This window comes from Hippocampus zosterae, chromosome 12, assembly GCF_025434085.1.
Source record: "Hippocampus zosterae strain Florida chromosome 12, ASM2543408v3, whole genome shotgun sequence".
NCBI lineage: Eukaryota > Metazoa > Chordata > Actinopteri > Syngnathiformes > Syngnathidae > Hippocampus > Hippocampus zosterae.
In genome coordinates this window covers 522,484-541,793 of record NC_067462.1, presented here as the reverse complement: position 1 = coordinate 541,793, position 19,310 = coordinate 522,484, and the positions used below count along the sequence as shown (strand labels likewise).

At 53.3% G+C, this 19,310-nt stretch overlaps 2 protein-coding genes across 2 annotated transcripts; both read right to left on the bottom strand.

Annotated features, from left to right (window-relative positions):
- Nucleotides 1–233: 233 nt before the first annotated feature.
- Nucleotides 234–12,193, bottom strand: cerkl (ceramide kinase-like). Its single transcript, XM_052081877.1, has 15 exons — nucleotides 11,803–12,193; nucleotides 10,726–10,835; nucleotides 8,150–8,380; nucleotides 6,290–6,421; nucleotides 5,616–5,679; nucleotides 4,822–4,952; nucleotides 4,655–4,729; nucleotides 3,621–3,798; nucleotides 3,493–3,540; nucleotides 3,393–3,418; nucleotides 3,167–3,275; nucleotides 2,697–2,896; nucleotides 2,293–2,401; nucleotides 1,536–1,727; nucleotides 234–1,440 (listed from the first exon to the last, which is right to left on the bottom strand). The coding sequence occupies exons 1-15, from the start codon at nucleotides 11,961–11,963 to the stop codon at nucleotides 1,362–1,364; spliced, it is 1,845 nt and encodes a 614-aa protein (XP_051937837.1). The 5' UTR covers nucleotides 11,964–12,193; the 3' UTR covers nucleotides 234–1,361.
- A 1,052-nt stretch (nucleotides 12,194–13,245) lies between these two features.
- neurod1 (neuronal differentiation 1) lies at nucleotides 13,246–16,272 on the bottom strand. The gene is made up of 4 exons (XM_052082038.1): nucleotides 16,108–16,272; nucleotides 14,815–15,114; nucleotides 14,385–14,614; nucleotides 13,246–14,305 (listed from the first exon to the last, which is right to left on the bottom strand). The coding sequence occupies exons 2-4, from the start codon at nucleotides 15,108–15,110 to the stop codon at nucleotides 13,803–13,805; spliced, it is 1,029 nt and encodes a 342-aa protein (XP_051937998.1). The 5' UTR covers nucleotides 15,111–15,114; nucleotides 16,108–16,272; the 3' UTR covers nucleotides 13,246–13,802.
- Between the last annotated feature and the right edge of the window lie 3,038 nt (nucleotides 16,273–19,310).

The window sequence follows — 19,310 nt, the reverse complement described above, 5'->3', positions numbered from 1 at the left end:
GGTGTAGAGGTATGCATGCTGGCTTTCCGCCCAAGCAACCCTGGTTCAAACCCTGCTCAGTGATTTGTGAATATACAAATCCAGTTACTTTTTCCTGCAAACCTTCCAAAGTACATGTCAAATACGCCTGTTGTGGAGAGCAAGTCACAGTCAACAAAAAAACCCACCATGTATAGTAAGGCGTTCATGGGCGTTTTTTTTTCGTCTCAAAACGCCTTACTATACATGGTCGTTTTTTTCATCTAAAAACGCCTTACTGTACATCACTGGTGTCAAACTCACTTCACATGGTGCCACATACGGCCTCGGTAGATGTCAAGTGGGCCGGACCATTAAATTGACACCATACTTTGCTATAAACAACCAAAACAACGTCTTTCCTTTGTTTCGGTGTAAAGAAGCACAAGAACATTTGGAAAATGTTGAAATTGAATGAACTTATCTTTTACATAACATTTCATGAAGCACCGTACATTTCCTTCAACAAATGTGCAATTTACTTTTATCATCCACATCAATGCATCGCAACTGATCCCATTGATTGTACAAACTTTAACAAGTAATTGGTATTGAAAAATATAGTCATGCACGTTATGATTAGACCATATTTATAAAGAAAGTAAGTTTAAAACCATTTACACGTGCATATAAAATCTAAATGTAATCCCTGCCTACACCTTCCAAACTAAGGAGAGTGCAATTAAATGTGTTCATGTGAGAGTGCTATTGATAGCGTCTGCTGTCATGGGTCTGGCTCAGTGACGGACTGAGGCTGCTGTTGTCTTCTTCGCTGGTCAAAACTGTGTCCCTAGCGGATACTCAATGAATTGCACCTTATTCAAAATATTCATTCTGCCTTTTATGCATTTTTTTTTTCATTTTTAAATGATCCTGCGGGCCTGATTGAACCTCGCTCGCGCGTGTGTGCGTGAGATGAATGGAATTCCGCATCGGTGTGCAATTGTAAAACAAGGCCGTGTGTTGAAAAGATAAATATGAAACCGCATTTAAGGGCGGCTCAATACTGGCTGGCCAGTTGTCGGAGTTGTAAATTGATTTGTGGCCCAAGTACTTCACTCCACAACTGGCCCTCATCTTGTTTGCCAGAGTCAAGCCAGTGCCGACTCAAGGCCGGCTGTGCCAGCTTCATGCCGAAAGCGGGCCAGATGCCTTTGCTGACCGGGTGGTGTTTTGAATCAAGTGCGAAGCTATTTTCTATTGAAAACGGACAACGCCATTTCTGTGACAAGGCTCGATCCCCTCGTGCCGCTCAGAGAAGAAGAAACAATGTCAACTCGAACTTGTTGTATTCCAAGTTGCCGTCGGCTGATGTGGGGCAGATGTCGGGAGGGTCGCGTCGCTCAGATGCAGCCGCAGGACGCCGGCGACTCGGCCTCGTCCACCTCCTCGCCGTACAAGGCGATGAGTCGCCCGTGGACCCTGAACACAACGCGGACAGACACGTGAAGGCGCATCCACTTGGGAAAGACGACCGAGTTGAAGATGGCACTTTGAAGCCACTTTTGTCTTCTCACCCGATGAGCACTTCGTCGGGCAGCTCTAGCAGCTCTCCGTCCACGTTCCACGGGAAGCTGGCGTCGCCGTCCTCCGGGCGGCCGCTGGACCCTCGGACCCGGAGCTTCACCGCCGTCACGGCGCGCGTCTCCACGAAGGACATGTCCAACTGGGGACACGCGCGCACACACACACACACACGCACCAAACTCCTGTGTCAGTAAATTCACCTCGACGACCGGAATCTGTCAACGCTGAAGGCCAGCAACTTGTCGATCGGAGTCAAGGTTCCCTTGGTAACTTATTCAAAAACTCTGTGCGTCAAATTCGGCCGATGTGACGGTAAAACACAACATGAGCGCAAATGTCCACTTTGGAAAAACAATCTGATTCACCGGCTGCATTGACTTCCTGGCCGGCTGTAATTCCTTAATGCGCCAGCAGGCGGCCGCAGAGACCAACGGAGAGCAAAGTGAAGACGCCGTTTGTCCGTCAATGATTGTAAAAGCGCATTTCGATGACATTTATCGTTTGTTTGTTTTTTAAAATCACAGTCACACTTGCCAGAGTGTTTCAATTGCACGTGATTTTGGATCAGCTTCCAACCTCGTTCTCCTGCCACCTCCACAGCGTCAAATTGGCCACTCGGTGGCGTTTCTGTTGTCCTTGGAAAGAAAACACAACCTCGCGCTGCCTTTGATGCTCGGTTCTCGACTTTGGAATAGCTCAAAACAATCAAATATCCGCTGGTGTCACGCTCAATCAAAATGTCGTCACCTTTCGTGACCGTTCACGAACACATCGGTGGCGATCCAAACGAATTGCCCGGAAGCATTTTGGGGAAGGTGCGGCACATGATTGGCTGACACAGATACAGACGCGTCATCTGCAAACATTGAGCCATCGGAAAGGGGTCCCACAAAGGGGCCTTGGGGAACGCCACGCGGTTGCCGAGACACTTCTTTGACATTTCATGACAGGAAGGACGATAAGCACCTTGGCGGTCGGCAGGTGACGATATTCAAACTAACACCTACGGTCCAAATGGGACCTTGATATTTTTGTTGTCAGTCAGTGCAGTGGTACTTGGTTAAGCGGGTTACGTCCGCGTTGTTGTTGACCCGCCAGGCGGCAGGAAGTGGGTCAGCGAGTAAAGAGCGTGGCCCGGCGGTATATTTAGCCCGCCTCTTTGGAAAGTGGGTTAGTGTGCAGGAGGAGCCTAATCCGCCGCCCCGACGGCGGAAGCTGGAAGAACAAGCGGGTCAACCCACCAGTCGGGCTCACCTGGCCACCGGGGGCGCCGTAGCTCTTCAGGTGTTTGACAAACTCCGACCTGGACGTGGCCCCCACCGCGGTCAACGTGGCGCTCCCGTCGGCCAGTCTGGAGACGCCACAGGAAGTCGGAGAACGCAGTCAGTCAACGCAAAAGCGCAACGGTCAAGAAAGTGGGAAGCCCGCCCCCGACCGGCGCCTGCACTCATCCCGCCACGTGGACATTTTTCACTCCAAATGCAAATGGTGCAGGCGCCTGGAAGTCCTTCACCGAGAGGGATCTTTGTAGAGCCGCTCGCAAATGCTCGCATTACTCGGACCCGCTCTTGTGTAGCGCCTAGCAAGCGCTACCGTAGCCAGGCGGGCAGCGGACTCTTACTTGGTGTCGGGGGCCAGCCCTCGGGGCGCGTGAGGACTCAGGCAAGGGATGGCCATCACGCCGACGCTCAGGAAGAGGCCCTCCGTGCTGCTCCACGACTCCGTCCCCTCTGCACGCGCACACACACAAAGAGAAGCCACCTTGCCTTGCGCCCACTCAAATGAGAAGGAAGCCGACGGGAGTTTGGGCGACGTAACGTTTCGGATGTCCTGGTCTTGGCGCTCACCTGAGTCTCTGTCTCGATGCTCATCCCTGGGAAAGACGTGCGACACGTGAGATGAGGAGAGCGCCCGCGAATGTATCTCATCTCTCCCCGCGTATCTCACCGGTCGTTTGCGCAGCCGGCGCGAAAAGACAGCCGACAGTCCTCCGGCCTGCGTAAGCGAAAGACAAAGACGGCAGACTTTGAGCCGGGCGCCGGGCGTCGGGGGCGCGCCGTCCGCCGTTGCGTGACCTCAAGCGGGCCAGGGTCTTGAGCAGCGCGTAGTCGCGGCGCCGCGCCGGCGGCATCCAGCGCTTCTTCTCGGCCAGGGCCAGGCTGCGGCCGCCGAAGCCGAACATGGCGCAGAAGCCGAAGCGCGGCGGCCCGCCCGGGGGGCGCAGGCTGCACATGTCCACTCGCTGCACGTGACCTGAGAACACAAGGCGGCCCGTGGGAGACGCGGCCCCAAGGCCCCCCGAAACCCGACGGCCAAGGCCAAGGCCGCTCGGATGGAGGACAATCAGGTTGTGTTTTGGAGGTTCAAATTTGGATTCGCAGCAAGCGATGAAAAGTTGAAAGTTTCCACCGCCATGGAAACGCAGCGCCAATGCGCAACAATTTTCCAGGAGACGGAACAAAATTGAAAGTGAAGAATGACTCATCTCCTTGTGGCTTTGTTTTCCTGATGGAGAGCGACAGTGTGCCATCTGCCTGGTTTCCTAAGCAAAGGGGTCCGCGGGAGCCCAAAAGTTGGCCAGCCGGCCCCAATCGATAAGAGTCGAGGACCGCGGTCGGCGTGGCGACGGCCGGAGGTACGTCCACACCTGCCGTCAGCGCTCCGTCATGTCCTAATGGCTATCGTGACGGCCATCTGCCGCATCTCGCCGCCCGCGCCTTTGAAAGCGATCCCGCCATGAGACATCTGGCCCCTTCCCAGCCAGCGCTCGGCCTTGTCCACTGCAGCCAATGGGGTGACGCCTTGAATCCGAGCGGAATCGCATAACGACAACCAAGCCAAAGCCACCGCCGACTTTGTTCCAACAGAGCGGCGACAACCCGCCGTCCACGCCCCACGGGAGCCGTCGTACCAAACCGGCGCTACCGACAACCACTAGGTGGGAGGAGGAACGACCGAGGACCGGCAGAACAGCCACTTGGTCCCAATGAAGCGGTCGACCCCGCTGACGGCACAGGATCTGACCACTTCCAACCAGAAGCCAGAAGCAAAAGAGCGAGCGGAAGCGGCAACACGGAGCGGACTGCGAGAGCGCCGGGGATGAGCATACCCAGGATGACGTGCATGGCGGCCGTGACCGCATCCCTCACTCCGTGCACGGAACAGGAAACCACGTCCGTGGAACCTGTCAGCGGCACAAGACCACACACGGGCGCCCAAACCAAAATGGTTTTGAGGAACCACCAGGAGCACACGGGACGGCGGTCGGGGTCTCACCTGCCGGGATGACACCCAGCGGAAGCGACGCCGGGACGGGAACGTCGGGAGAGCCGGCGTCCAGTTGGGCTCGCAGAACCAGAGCGTGGCAAATTTCTGCCACCGAACCGTCGCCGCCCACGCACACCACCCTAGCGAAACAATCGACAGCCGTTTGAAAATACCAACCATCGTCCCGACGACGATTTTGCTCAGACTCTCAAACTCATCTCATTTTGGAAGATGGACGCAACTGCTGAAAATAAATAAATAGATAAATCCAATTTGAGCTCTAAAAAAATCAATAAAAATAATAGCCAAACATGAAAGCCCAAAATGGCACCTTGGTCTGCGCTAGCTTGATGCTAACACGAATGGAAATTGCCATTGGCGTGCTAACGTGGAAGGGATGATCCGGTTGGCACGCCGGGCCTTCCCTCTCATGTCTGCCACATTTCCTGCCTCTCTCTCTCTCGCCAACACGCAGGCGCTAATCGGCTATCTGGCCAATACAAAGCTAAGCTTCTCTCGGCGCGATAAGCCCGGTGAAGGCTTAAGCCTTTCCCGACTCCACGCTTTGGCTTTGGACTCGGCGTGAGAGTTGGAGCCTTTTTGTGCTTGGAATGGATGCTCCTTTTGGCTGCGCGCGTAGCGCCGGCTTGTGGATGTTTTCTAAATACACCCCCCCTACGGCAACCCCCCCCCCCCCCACCCCGAGTCGTAATGTCCCAAGAGAAGAGCCCGGGTCAAGTCTCGGGTCTCGAGCGGGCCAGTCTAAGTGGCGGTTGAGAAGTGCGAGAGCAGAGAGAACTGACCCATCAAAGTCGTCCAGCTTCAGCTCCTTTATCACCGACAGGGCGTGTCCCGTCCTCTCCGTCACTGCGCCCGCACACACACACACACACACACACACACACACGAGGACGGAGGGACGGACAGACAGGTAGGTCACGCGGGGTGAAACGGCGACAGATGGAGACGTGCAGAAAGTGAGCGCGGAAAATGCGACAACAGATACGACGCCATCTGCCCAAAACGAGGGGACCGGAAAGGAAGGAGGGCGGAGGAGGAGGAGGGCGGCGGAAGGCCGCCAAGGTCGCCGGATGAGGGAAAGGGAAAGGAAGGTTCCGATGGCATGACCGACAAGGGGCCGCGCATTTTGGCGCCTTTCAAATATCCAAATCGGCCGCAGAGAGTTTCACAACAACGTTGAAAAAAAGGTAACGGCAAACACAAGTCACTGCCATGATACTCGGTGGATTTCAAATGGAGAGAGAGGAGAGAGGATAGGAGGGAAAGGAAGTCGATCCGGAGGGTGGGGAGGAGAGGGGGGGGGGCAGAAGAGGAGACAAGGAAAGAGGCGGCGGGAGGAGCCTCGCTGGCGGCAGATGGCCTCCGCGCTCCGCCTCCCGGATCAGGTGACCCAGCGAGCGGAGGCCGCCGTGAACGCCGACCTGCGTCTCCCCAACCCGCGCAGGCGGCCACTGACCGGTGATGTCCGTGCGCACGTCGGCCATCTTGAAGAGGGGCGCCACGCGCTCTCGGTACACGTGAACCGCCTCCTTCTTGTGGCTGCAGGGGTTAATGAACACCTTGACGCGCCTCGGACGACCGCTTAAACCTGCAGGCGCGCACACACACACACACACACACACACACACACACACACACACACACACTTCAAGGAACCTTCCGCATATCTCGGACGTGACATTAAATGTGTCTCTGTAGAAACTTTGGGGGCGGGGGGCAACTTGCAGGTTGTCAAGACGCGAGCAATAGGTCGGCATGATGATGGAAGTGGCCGTCAGCTCGGCCTTGTAAAGGTTACAGTGCGCGCGAGCGCCCCAGCGGCTCATCATGAGGCCGATTTGGAGGCCGCATTACAGATCCCAGCAGACTAGTGCTGATCAATACACACACACACACACACACTCTCTCTGAGATCCATCATCTGTGCTATAATCTTCTCCCAAAAGGCCATGACCCCACCCCCTGTTAATGGCCTTTCACGCACGCCCGCACTCGAGCAAGGGCGCCCGAGCTTTTGGGTTGGAGGCCCGCTAGCGGGAAAACGGAAGGATGAAAAGTGGCCGCTTTGAAGTGCGGCCATTTTTTTCAAATGCGCTCAAGTCGGTGGAGAAAGCAATTGCGCATCGCTCGCATTGTCCAGTTCAATTTTTTTTTTTCCAAGCGGTGACTTGCGGGCCATGATTCATGCGATGTCTGCCCGCTTTTACAATGTCACACAAATGTCAAAATGAAAAATGAAGTCAAAGATTGGGAGCGTTCGGATGAACGCCAACAGCATTCAATCCTTGGCTTCCAATGTCTTTTTCTCCTTCGATATTCTGCCTTTTCGCCACCGTTTGCATTTCATCGGGTCGCTTGTATTCAGCCCGCCGCTTTCTTGACATTTGGGCTGACGGCAATTGAGGAGAATAAACCCAAAAAATAATCAAAGGGAATGAGAACTTTCCAGATACGCTCCACGTTTGTGGAGTACGCTTGGCTCCACCGAGAGCGGCCATTTTGGAGACTCGGCTCGGGGGAAGCCATTTTGCGTCAGAGGCTGCTGATGAAGATGACAAGACAGTGAAGGACACACACAAGGAGGATCAGGTTTCCCGCACAAAGCGTGGCGGGCGGCCAGTCGCTCTGACAACGCAGCGTTGCCATGGTAAACAATCCCGGGCTGCGGGCTCACGGGGCCGCCCGCCACGTAAACAACTTTGATTTCACTGCCTCGCCCGCTCGCGCAAACAAGTCCAGCTCGCCCAGAGCCCACCCGCGACTTCCGAGGCCAACCTGGCTGACGCGAGGGTTAGCTTAGCTTGCTAACTCACTTCTCGTCTGGACGGTCCATCTTCAAAGGTCATTTTAGCTCATCCCACTCTAAGACACGATTCAACATGATGTGTTGAATCCCATGTGTCATATGTGTGTGCGTGTGAGATACGTGCCTTGCGTGAGATTAGCAGATTAGCTCGTCTGTGTACTGATGTCATTGCGAGCGACGGGATGACTCAAATGCGTAGCAGGCTAATTCCATGTACGAGCAGCGACTATCCCAAAGTCTTGCTGGAGTCGTTCTCTTTCTTTTCCTTTTAGTTTCTGAGTCAACTTCAGCTCGGAGTGGCATGAAACAACTTGAAGCTGCTTCTTTGAGGAATTGTTCAGGATTTTTAGACAGCCGCTTGATAAAAAGTGTGGTGAGTTGATCTCACTGCCAGCATGCAGAGCTCGTATCACCCCCCCCAAAAAAAAGGCAGGCAGGCAGGCGGCCGTAGGACGGCTGGTTCATATCTCGAGGCAGCGACGTACATCCAAAGAGAATTTTGTGCTTTACCTGCAAGGACCTCCTTCAAGCCGTTGTACCAGGCGTGCGTGTGTTCCGAGGACGCATTGTGAAGGTGCAGCGTGTCCTCCTCCAATCTGCGGCCCCTCCGCTTGCAGTAGAACAAGGCCACGCCCAGCACAGGCCCACCGGAACGCTGTCCCACCGCCCGCCGCCGCTTCACCTTCACCGCCAGAACGTCGCGCAGCATCAGCACACCGGGCGGCGATGTGCACGCCTCACCTGCGCACGCAACGCTACCGTCAACAAAGGCTAATGTGGCTAAATGCTAACCATCAATCGCACTGCGAACGCGGTTCAATGCAGATGAAACCGGATACTCTGTGTGTGTGTGTGTGTGTGTGTGTAAAGAAACACATGAACGCACACCATCCCAAAAATCGGACCAATTGTGAAGTCTGGAGGGAAGAGCATTGGGTGCGGCTCATTTTCTGCAACTGCTTTGCTCCCTCAGAGCCTGGATGCATAACAAAGCGCGATCAAAATATGACTGAACAATTGTTTGTTTGTTTTTTAAGCGCTGTCTAAATCCTGATGTCTTTTATCGTTTTGTAATAGACGACGGCATGGCCGCTTCTGACATTGACATGACCGTGACATGTTGTGTTGAGCTCAAGCACGGGTGCAGTTTGTGCGGTATCAGTCGGCGAAAACTGTGCCGTGTCCAAGGTCCGTTTGTATGTTTTTAGCTTTTGGTGACCTGCGTGGGATTGGTCTCATCTCAATGGAAACGGGATGGTGCGATTGCCATTTTTGTTTCAAATCCCAAAATCAACAAACACGTCATGTCGCCATGTTGCGCCCGGTCGAGCGCAATTAAAATGATCACACTGAGACGCGCAGATTGCACAAGACCGTGAATGAGATCTGAAGTGACAGCACACGCGCCGGCCCGCCTGTAGCATGTCACTGGGTCCAGATGGACGAGAATCTCCCATCTTGTCCCAGCTGACCCACTGAGCCACCGCACGCACGCCCGCACGCACGCACAAATATAAGGAACAGTTGCCACTGTGACACAGTGCGCGATAATCAACATCATGCTAAATTGATAACATTCATACTTTGGTTTTGTATTAAACGGTGCACCAGATAAAGTAGCCACTGAGTGTGCGTGCGGTGGATGTTGATAATGTCATCAATCAGGCTGAAATGTACACGGCGAAGAGTAATGACGCCAAATGGCGAAAAATGCCAAGACTGCGCTTCCAACTCCTATCCAACATTTTTTGCTCAATGTTAACTACGTTGCCGATAGCTTCGATAAAAGCTAAACTCTCCCCACGAGGGGATGGCACTGCCTTAGCAAAAAGCGAGCTACACTCATCAATCATGCTCTGAACTTGGCTCAATTCTGCTCACGACCTTTCCACTCGCGTCGATCCATTTCAAGACGCCCAATGGCTAACTACGGTCCCGCTAGCCAACTGACTATATCCTCAATGACTCTGCTGACTCGGCTAAATGCTAACTTTGGCTGCTCTTCAACCATAGCAACCTAACTGTAACCCTTCAATCAATTTGAACCACGACAAAAAGGAAAACATTTCTCGAAGCACCCTGCAGGTAAACATGTTGCACATCCTCGAGCAGATCCACAGGAAGAACTTCTCATAAACAACAGCTGATCCATTTCTGCGTGCGCGCACGCACACACACACACACACAGATGATGTGTGTGTGTGTATGCGCACGCATATCTGTGCGAGTGTGTTAATCTGCTCACACTGAGAGAATCTTATAACCCCCCACGGGCCTAACCAACTGCTCGCTAGTACAGCCAACACACACACACACACACACTTAATGACATATTACCCTTGGATGAAGTACAGCAAAACAGATTGTCAAACTCTGACACACACACACAAATCGATACGTAAATACACATCAATTTGTGACGATCCAGCATCATGTAAAGAACCAAAGACCAGTTACTAGCGTTTTCCCCTGCATGGTACCAATTGGGTCTGACCAATGAGAATACGACGATTTGGCACTGACAATTTGTTGACGCAACATCTGAACTGGATTGGAATGGAGTTTGGGCCACAAGCATTGCTCATTGCTAACTGCGCTAACTTCACCGGATGATAATGATAGCGGCACTCATCATCCCCACCGCCGGCTCTTCCAAATTCCAAACTACGACAATCGGATCCCCTGTCAAATTTGCCACTCCTCGGCCCGTAAAAATGCTAAGCGCACTCATCGTTGGCTTGGCTAACTTTGCCGCCAAATGCTAACTATCGCACCACAAGCTTTGCTAAAAGCTCAATACCTCCTCGCCTTGGTCACAACCCTATCTCGGCTCAAAGCTTTCGATGGCGCTACAAACTTGGCGCGGCCTGGCGTAAAGCTAAGTGGATTCATCGATCACACCGCTACCTTTGCTAGCCGCTAACGACTCGGCACCTGGAGCTGACTGACTTCTTTGCAGGGTGGCCGGGGGGGTTGTGGCCACTACGTTCAACGCGACATTTGTTTGTGCGTGTGCGTGCGCGGCGGTCTCAGTGACAGCAGCATCTGCCGTCGCATTCCGCGCAGATGTCGGTGCGGCGCCTGACCTGCGGGGCTCTCGGGCAGGATGGGGCTCCAGGTCAGGCGGGTGACGGTCAGCAGGACGTCGTGGCTCCTCTTCCCCACTTTGAAGATGCCGCGCAGCAGCACGCGCTCGCTGACACAAACGCGTTCCCCCCCAAAAAAAGGGTACATGTCAACAAGGAGACTTTTGCCAACATTCAAAGACTGCTCTCTTTTGAGATTAAGTCATGGATTTAATTAATGACTTGTTTATTGAATCAGATTTCCCCGTGAATCAACAGGTGACTCAATGGTTCAACTCAGCACAAGTTGAAGCCCTACTTCAGTCTGGTTATTCCTAAAACGGATGTCACCATTCCTAAAAGGTCTCTGACATCATCACCTCTACTTTAAAACTGAAAAGGTCATTTAGTACGACTTCAAACGCGAGAAAAAATGGATCTGGATGCGTATTTTGTAGTATCCACACAGTAGGGGTTAGCTACCCAACCAAATATTGCTGGGTTTGACTTAGTGGCTCACCCAAAATAGGCCGCATCCCCCCAAAAAATCATCAGGTCATTTTTTTTTTTTTTTGACGACTTGATTTTTAGGGGTTTTGTTTTGTTTTGTTTTGTAGTTGTATTTCGTTCATGCGAATCCTAACCTTTCCGGACTGTTGGGCTCTGAACAGCTTTGGACTTCAGAGAAGCACTGCGCGACCATTTATTGACGAACAAATCTTACCCAACGAATAAGACTCTTTGCCGAGGCGGAGAGACACTCGACAACAATTTGTACCTTCTCTCTTTATGGCTGACCAAATGCTCGAACCGAACATGTGGACAATGCGCTCGCTTTGCGGGTTCCATTTGAGAAATGAAACAAAGTTGTTCATGTCAGTGACGGAAAATGCGAGCTTAAATACAGTCCGCAAAGTGAGTCACCTGTTGATTTTATATTTCAGCGGCTTCACGTTTACAGGGTGGCACCTATGCAGACGACCTCGCTGCCTTCGTTTCAAAAATGAACATTGTCTCGGCAACAAAATGGTGGTGAGGGACGTCCACTTGGCGGGCCGTGACGTCACCAATCTTCCTCCCTGACACTCAATCACTCACCTGCGCTCCACTTCCGGCTTGTACTCCTCCTCGGCTTTCTCCCTCTCCTCCTCCTCCGCCTCCTCCTTCTTCTTCTTCTTGTTCCTCTTCTTACTCCCGATGAGCTTCTCCTCTTTCGTCTTCTGCTCTTTCTCCACTCGGTCCTCCTCGCGCGTCGACATTTCGATGGACTATTTAACAGGCGAACGAAAGCACCCAAAAAGAAAACGTCCCGCTTCGCTCACTCTCGAGATCCTAAGCTGATCCGGGCACTTCCGCGGTCTGGTCGTTATGGAGACGACGCGGCTCGCCCCGACCTGCAAGGAAGTACGAGCACGCCGCTGGTCGCGGGAGCGCGCACGGCCGGCCAGACGACCACACGCACTTCAAATGAGCCCCGAGTGAACTTTTCATCATATCTAAAAATGTTCTGAAACATCCTTAGTGTTACTTATTATTATATTAAAAAACGTTAATCACAATACCAGTTGTGTGTGTGTGTGTTTCCCTACGCGTACATCGCTTTATTTGCCGTTTTACAGTGCCACACAAAAGTCGATCGGTGTTGAGTTTAGTGTTTCAACAACAAAAAGTGTCTTGTTGTGTTGAGCTCACGAAAGACAGTGAAAAACTCATCTCGCCCTTTCACCCCCCCCCCCCCCCCGCTAATTGAGCTCAACGTGAACACTAACACTCCGCGGCATCAACGACATGACGGATTGCTCGAGCCGCGTTATTCGCCGTCGCGGGAAGTGAAGCCACCGGCAGCCATCTTATGTTGCCACTCACGAAGCTGTCCCAACCTGAACGCTTTGATTTCAGGGGGAAGAATGAAAGCGTACATTTTCTCCAAGTACTGTCCTCGTTTGTCTGCTTCAAGGTTGTCCGAGCCATGAAAACTCACCAAACTTCTCGGTCACACCCCGCTAACTGGATCAAACGCTTGCAAATTGATCGGTTGCGAGGATGACATTGCTGAATGCTGGCCACGCTCGTCAGTTCCAAACACAAATATACAAACTACAAACCCAGAGTGTCATTGTGCAGACAACATTTTAATCGTTGAAAAGGATCTTGTTTAAGCATAGAATAACACACACGCTCGCTCACCCACCCACCCAGTGCGCACAGACACACACACACGCCCACGTATGGAGTGTACTCTACAAAAGCACTCTATTCTATAAAAGCTTGAATCAGAGTCACATTTTTGGGGCGAGTATGCCCGAAGGTCTGTAGATTTGGATTTTTCTTTGTCTTTAATCCAGCGAGTGCATGTTTTTATTTTATTTTTGCTGGTGGCAACGAGCCGCTCGCTTCGGAGAGGAGCCCGCAGCCCAGGGTCCTTTAAACGTGTCTTGTTGTGTTGAGCTCACGAAAGATATTGAAAAACTCATCTCGCCCCCCCCCCCCCCGCTAATTGAGCTAAACGTGAACACTAACACATTTTTAACACTTTTTAGCAAAAGCCAAGGTTGCGATTTCATTGGATGGAAGGACCCAGAGAGATTGACTGGCGTCATTCTCGAGTGACCCAATTCCACCCCCCCCCCCCAACCATGGGCGGCACGTAGCCAAAACATATCCGCGACACCGACCACTCGTGCTCATTTGCGCTAAGACTGCAGCTCAGCGTTCCCTTTGGCATTCGACAGCGGCTCTTTGGATGTGGAACTTCAGCCGGCCCAGCGGAGAAAGTCGGGGTGGGGGCGGCACCCAAAGGGCCCCTTTTCGGTTGCGACTCGAAAGCGGGCGCCGGATCATCAACAATTGAGCTTTGTCAATTTCAATTTGCCAATCAAGCGATGGAAATGGTTAGAATGGCCGAAAATGATTGAGCACGCAGGAGAAAGTGCCTTTGTCATCGCCGAAGGAGCCTGGACAAAGAAGCCGAAAGTGAAGAGCTGACACGCTGCGTCCCAAAGAGCAACGAGACAGACGTTGAATTTTTTTTTACGGGGGCTTTGAGATCGGACTTGCATAGTTTGGCTGCTGGGCGCCGGGGAGCGGCGAGGACCCGCTCACGACTCGTGGAAGATGGCGTTGAGCTGCGCGTTCATCAGCCGCTCGTGATGCGAGTGTCCGTCGAAGCCCAGCAGGTTGTCCGCCTGCGGGTACACGCCCACGCCGTAGTGCGGCCCGAAGGAGTAGCTCTTGTCGTAGTCCACCGCCGCCGCCGCCGCCGCTTCGTGCTTGAAGGACGAGAAGTTGCCGTTGACGCTGAGGGGAGGGCTGAGGGGCGGGTCGAAGGGGGGGCTGTCCGTCACCAGGACCCCGTCCAAGTAGGCCTCGGCGGCGCCGTAGGCCGGAGCCTTGACCTGCTGGAAGATGTGCGAGGGGTCCATGGCGCCGTAGGGCGGGCTGGGCAGGCCCGCCGTCTGGTAGGAGAAGCGGGCGGCGTAGGGGGCGGCGCCCGGGGGCGGCGGCGGCTGGCCCGCCGGCTCGGCCGACCGCTCGGGGAGGAAGGTGCGGGGGTTGAGCTGCAGGCAGCCCGCCACCAGGTTGGTGGTGGGCTGGGACAGACCTGAAGGCGACGGCCAATGACTGACTGACTTCACGTGCCCCCCCCCCATCCGCAATGGTGACGAGCGGCGCCAGCCTACCTTTGCAGAGCGCCTGCACAAAGGCCAGCAGGTCCGGGGCTTTCCCGGAGCGCAGGATCTCGCTGAGGGTCCAGATGTAGTTCTTGGCCAGGCGCAGGGTCTCGATCTTGGAGAGCTTTTGGGTCTTGGAGTAGCAGGGCACCACCTTGCGCAGACTCTCCAGGGCGTCGTTCAGGCCGTGCATGCGGTTGCGCTCGCGAGCGTTTGCCTTCATCCGACGAACTTTGAACCTGCTCGGGGGAAAAAAAAAAGAAAAAGCCTTTAGCCGTGTCCTTCCCTCACACAATCACAGAAAAAAAGACTGCATGGAGCGCATTGGCGCACGCTAGGCCCCTTGCGGATTTTCTCCTGCGGTGCGTTTGTCTTCCAAGGCCGCTTTCTGCACGCCAACATGAAGAGGCAAATTGTGCAGGTGCAAGGCCGGGCTCACCTCTGCATTCGAGCCTTGGTCATCTTCTTCTTCTTGGGTCCTCGCCTTTTGGGCTTGCTGTCGGCGTCCCCCCCGCCGCCGCCGCCGCCGTCATCGTCATCGTCGTCTTCCTCCTCCTGCTCGTCTTCGAAGCGGCGCTCGTCGTCGTCCTCCTCGTCGCCCACCGCCGCGGCCCCCTCCCTCTCTTCCTCGCCCCCCCGCCCCTCCTCCTCCTCTTCCTGGTCGTCATCCTCCTCCTGCCGCCGCCGCGGGCGACGAACCTCGGCCTCCCCGAAATTCAGCTCCGACCTCGTCATGACGCTGAGGAAGAGAGAAGAAAAAGCTTGTCGTCTCACGGCGGGGACATTTGCGACGTACGGTGGACAAGTTGGAAAAAGAAGGATTGGCATGCGCCAAGTGTCTTTTCAAAAGGAAGCGGATGCCAGATATAAAAATAGTAAAAACAGAAGATGGAAGAATTTCTGCAACTGCGTAAGAAGGTGGCTGTGCTATTTACAAAGGCTGCCGATGACGATGCTGCGGTTCGTTCGGACGACACACTACCAAAAAATAACACGCTCATCAATCCAATTAAAATCGGATTGATTGAAAAGCAACAAATAGGAAACGTCTTTGTCCGCGCAGAAGCAAAAGAAAAACTCGGTCTCCTTTCCCTTTCCAAGTTTACGCCTTCGCGCCTTCCAGAGCGAAATGTTTCTTTCGAGATGACGCGTTGAAATGTGGGACATTTTCCGGATGAGAAAACAAGTTTGCCTATTGGACATTTGTTCGAGACGTTGGAGAAAAAGTTCCGCATGCCGACTTGGAAAGCGCCTCGAAGCAGGTGGCTCCTTGTGATTCAATGACAAATCAAAGGAGAAATCGGCCCAATTCCTTTTTTTTTTTTGCTGTCCGGCAATCGAGATATTCACATGAGGGAATGAATGAATGAATGAATGAACACTGTAAAACTAAACTTTGACCTTTTCAACGAAACATTTTATAATCCGCCCCTAAATCGAAAAAGGGCTCAAAGGATTTGGGATCGATTTACCAACTCCCCGTGCTTCATTTTCCTCACGTCAATTCAATTCGGCCTTTGAAAATCTGATCTCTTTTTTTCCAAGGCCCCCCACCCCCCAAAAAAAAGGTCATCGTTCTTACAAAAGCGATCAGATTTGCACGATGGTGAAAACAAAAAGATCCAAATGGCTGGAGCGATTTCATTTGGCCATCAATCAATCAATTCAAAGTTCGAACGGATTTCCTCCGACGAGAAGAAAAAGAACCGACGGGCCCAAGCGCGGCGCCTACCTGCCGCTTCGGTTGCTTTGCCGCCTTTTAACGTCACACGTGCGCGCGCTCGCGTGTCAGTCGCTGGCGGCTTTGTGCGGTGCGCAGGCAGGAGTCGCGCTTTTATAGCGGGCGCGCTCACCGCTCGCGCTCGCCCGCCAATTGGCGCATCCGGGCCATCCCACCCCCCCACACCCCCCCTCTCACCATATGGCGCCGCGCCGAGTAAAGGGATCACGTGACGTTACGCAGTTTGCCCAAAAGCCCATCTGCCGCCTCGGGGTCGCGCCGGTGAACTCGGACGGCGACCGAGCGGGACGGACGTGCGATGAAACACGTCCGTGCATTTGGCCGGAATCAAATGCGCGACCTACGAAACGTCTCGAAGTTTGGACGACAGATCGGCGGCCGAGAACGGTGGACTTTGGAGCGGCCGAGTGAGGCGGTTACCGCGGCAACGTGATGCGACGATGCTGATGAGGGCGGCGATCGAGCGCTGGCTCGGCCGTTACCGGGAAACTTTCAAGCGCCTTGCTCACCCGCTGGCTAATCTTTAACGCTGAGTCAATTTCACAGGCGCGCGCGCGCGCGCGAGTCAACGCCAGCGTTTCCATAGCACGCACACTTTTATTTTTTAATGAACGATAACAAGAGTCAGAAGAATTGACGAGTTGAATTGTTTTCGGGCACGCCAATTTTCATTGGGAGCAGTCAAGAACCGGCCGCACACACTCGGCGGCGAGGGGGGAAAAAGTCCGCATTTGCTTGTGAATATTTTCACCATGCTTCGATCCGGTTTAGAAGGAATCACCACGGCGACGCCAATGACGATCAACTTCGCTCAAATGACCGTGCGGGGCACTTTGCCTCCAATTACGACACTTTGACGTGCTACAAAAATCTATCAAAGCCCAACTTTTTGGAGCAGAAGAATAATAATGGCGCACCGGAGATGCTGTGGCCCATTGCATACGCCCCCCCCCCCAAAAAAAAACACCAACAACGGATTTTCACCACAATTCGCTCATCCGAAGCTGGCGAAAGCTTTCCCGGCCAAATGCTGCCATCTTGTGGCAGAGACGTGCTCAAGCAGCGCCCGACGGCCGCTTTTTAAGGATTCTTGTCATTGTTTACAATCACAACAATATGTTATTATTAACATTATCATTATTATTATGATCAAACTGGTCGGAGTGGCAAGACTGTCCGAATCTCGATGGTTTGGATTCTGAATGGAACGGGCCGCGTACCTAATCAAGTGTCCATCGAGCGCTCGTCTCACTCGACCGGTGTTTGGCTCCACCTGCCGGCCGAAGGCGTGCACGGCAGCTGTCGGCGGCCACGCTAGCAACAGGTCGGACGCAAATGGCCTCATTCTGCAAAGCAGGACAACCCCAAAGTTGTTGTTTTTGTTTTTTTGTGTGTTGCATGAGGCAAACACGTTCACACGCACAGAAAAACTAAAGAAATTGTAAGTTGAGGGGAAGATGGCTTGCTCTACGTTTAGAATGGGCAAAAAGGAGAGGCCGACTACGTTTGAACACAGCTCTTTCTTTCTTTCTTTTTTTTTTCTCCAACGTCTGTTTCCTCACTCTCCTCACCACCTTCCTGCTTTTCTCCAATCACATGTAAGCGACATAAGAATATTTCAGAAAGTATTCAACAGAAAAGACTTGAGGTAACTAACATAAAATGCTTAAAAAGGCTAATAATGATCAATTGAACAAAAGCTTACAAAATCACGTCGCCGGGAAGAGGAGGAGGCGACATCGCAGGCGAACGGATGCATCCTTTTCTCCATTGATTTGACGTCGAGCGCTGACTTCCTGTGAGCCGGCACGGCGGACTGAACAAGACGAACTGAAGAAAAGTCCAAATGAAGGCAGACGCAAAGAACGGCAAACACGGCGGCCCGGTCAGGCGGGGGCTCCTTTGAACCCAAATGCCGACTAATGACACGATGAGCAACAGGTGTGTCACTGCAGGAAGAGCCCTAGAGCGCCACCTGTTGCTCACAAACTGAACAACAACTCCAAAGGCTCAGATCGGATCAGATGATGATGACTCAACACGTTTGTATCGTGTTCTCTTCAATCAAATCCCAAAATGAAGTTTTTTTAATGACAGTTCAAGAGCCGTGCGCACGCACGCAGAGAAACACAGAAAGAGAGAGAAAGAGAGAGAAAGCGTTCGGCGCATTGTTTTGCTTGGTGTGCTCAGCATGCAGTAATCCGAGCGTCCAGACGACGGCGCCATGCACGCGGCTGTCCGCGGCCCGCACGCATGCACGCACGCACGCGGCCACCCCAGCCCAGGAGCGCCAAAGTCGCGCAGCGCCAGAGGCCTTATAAAGACAAAACACGCCGCTCGCGCTCGCACACGCACGTGCACGCCGCCCAGTAAAAAGCTGCAGTCCACCCAAGAAGGGCATATGCTGGAAAAGCGTGCGTCTCTTTGGACCTCAAACCCTTGTGAGGACATGTCGCCTTGGGCCCACGTCGGGGTGGCCATTTTCCAACGCGCTGGGGGCTTTTCGAGACGGAAACATTTGCAGAACGCGCCGGTCGCGGAGAGCCTTCCAGAGACAAAGTCAAGGATTCGGAACGGGCCGACGGCAATTTCACTCGTATGCGCGCTCGAGAACGGCGGGCCCCGCTCGCACATCAGCACCCATAAAAAGAACTAAAAAAAAAAAAAAAGCGCACAAGCACGTTTCCATTTGGAAAATGCTCCAGAAACAGGAAATTCCCCGCTCTCCCTATTCTCGGACACGCACACACACACACAGTTCATTTACTGCACGTGTGTGTGTGTGTGTGTGTTGTGGCTGGTCTTGCCCATATAAGGACTTTAAGTTTCCTTTTCCCTCCGACATCTGACACAGACTCCAGCGCTCACACATGCGTGTGTGCGCGCGCGCGTTTGATGGGATGTTCTTTGCACCAGTGCGCTTCCGTGATTTATGGCTGCCCCCCCCCCCCCGAAGCCAATCGGTTGTTTCGTCGAATGGGAAACGTTCCCCCGCATCTTTGATCTTTTTGCGAGTACTCGCAAGTCGGCGCCCTGCTGTCAGTCAAAGTTGGGGGCGCGTCGCCAGGGTGCGCTTGTTTGTCAAGCGCATCTCGCAACAAGCGCTGCGGCTCCCACTTGTGCTTCCACTAGACTGTTTGCTGGATACTTTGGTCGTCTTGCACCTCCCCCATCATTTTCATCATCATCACAAC

Coding starts and splice junctions, on each gene's coding strand:
- cerkl (XM_052081877.1), bottom strand. CDS start 11,963: ATGTCGACGCGCGAGGAGGACCGAGTGGAGAAAGAGCAGAAGACGAAA. Junction 10,836..11,802: donor AAGCCGGAAGTGGAGCGCAG/GTGAGTGATTGA, acceptor CGTTTGTGTCAG/CGAGCGCGTGCTGCTGCGCG. Junction 8,381..10,725: donor CCTGCCCGAGAGCCCCGCAG/GTCAGGCGCCGC, acceptor TTGCGTGCGCAG/GTGAGGCGTGCACATCGCCG.
- neurod1 (XM_052082038.1), bottom strand. CDS start 15,110: ATGACGAGGTCGGAGCTGAATTTCGGGGAGGCCGAGGTTCGTCGCCCG. Junction 14,615..14,814: donor ACCAAGGCTCGAATGCAGAG/GTGAGCCCGGCC, acceptor TCCCCCGAGCAG/GTTCAAAGTTCGTCGGATGA. Junction 14,306..14,384: donor TGTGCAGGCGCTCTGCAAAG/GTAGGCTGGCGC, acceptor CGTCGCCTTCAG/GTCTGTCCCAGCCCACCACC.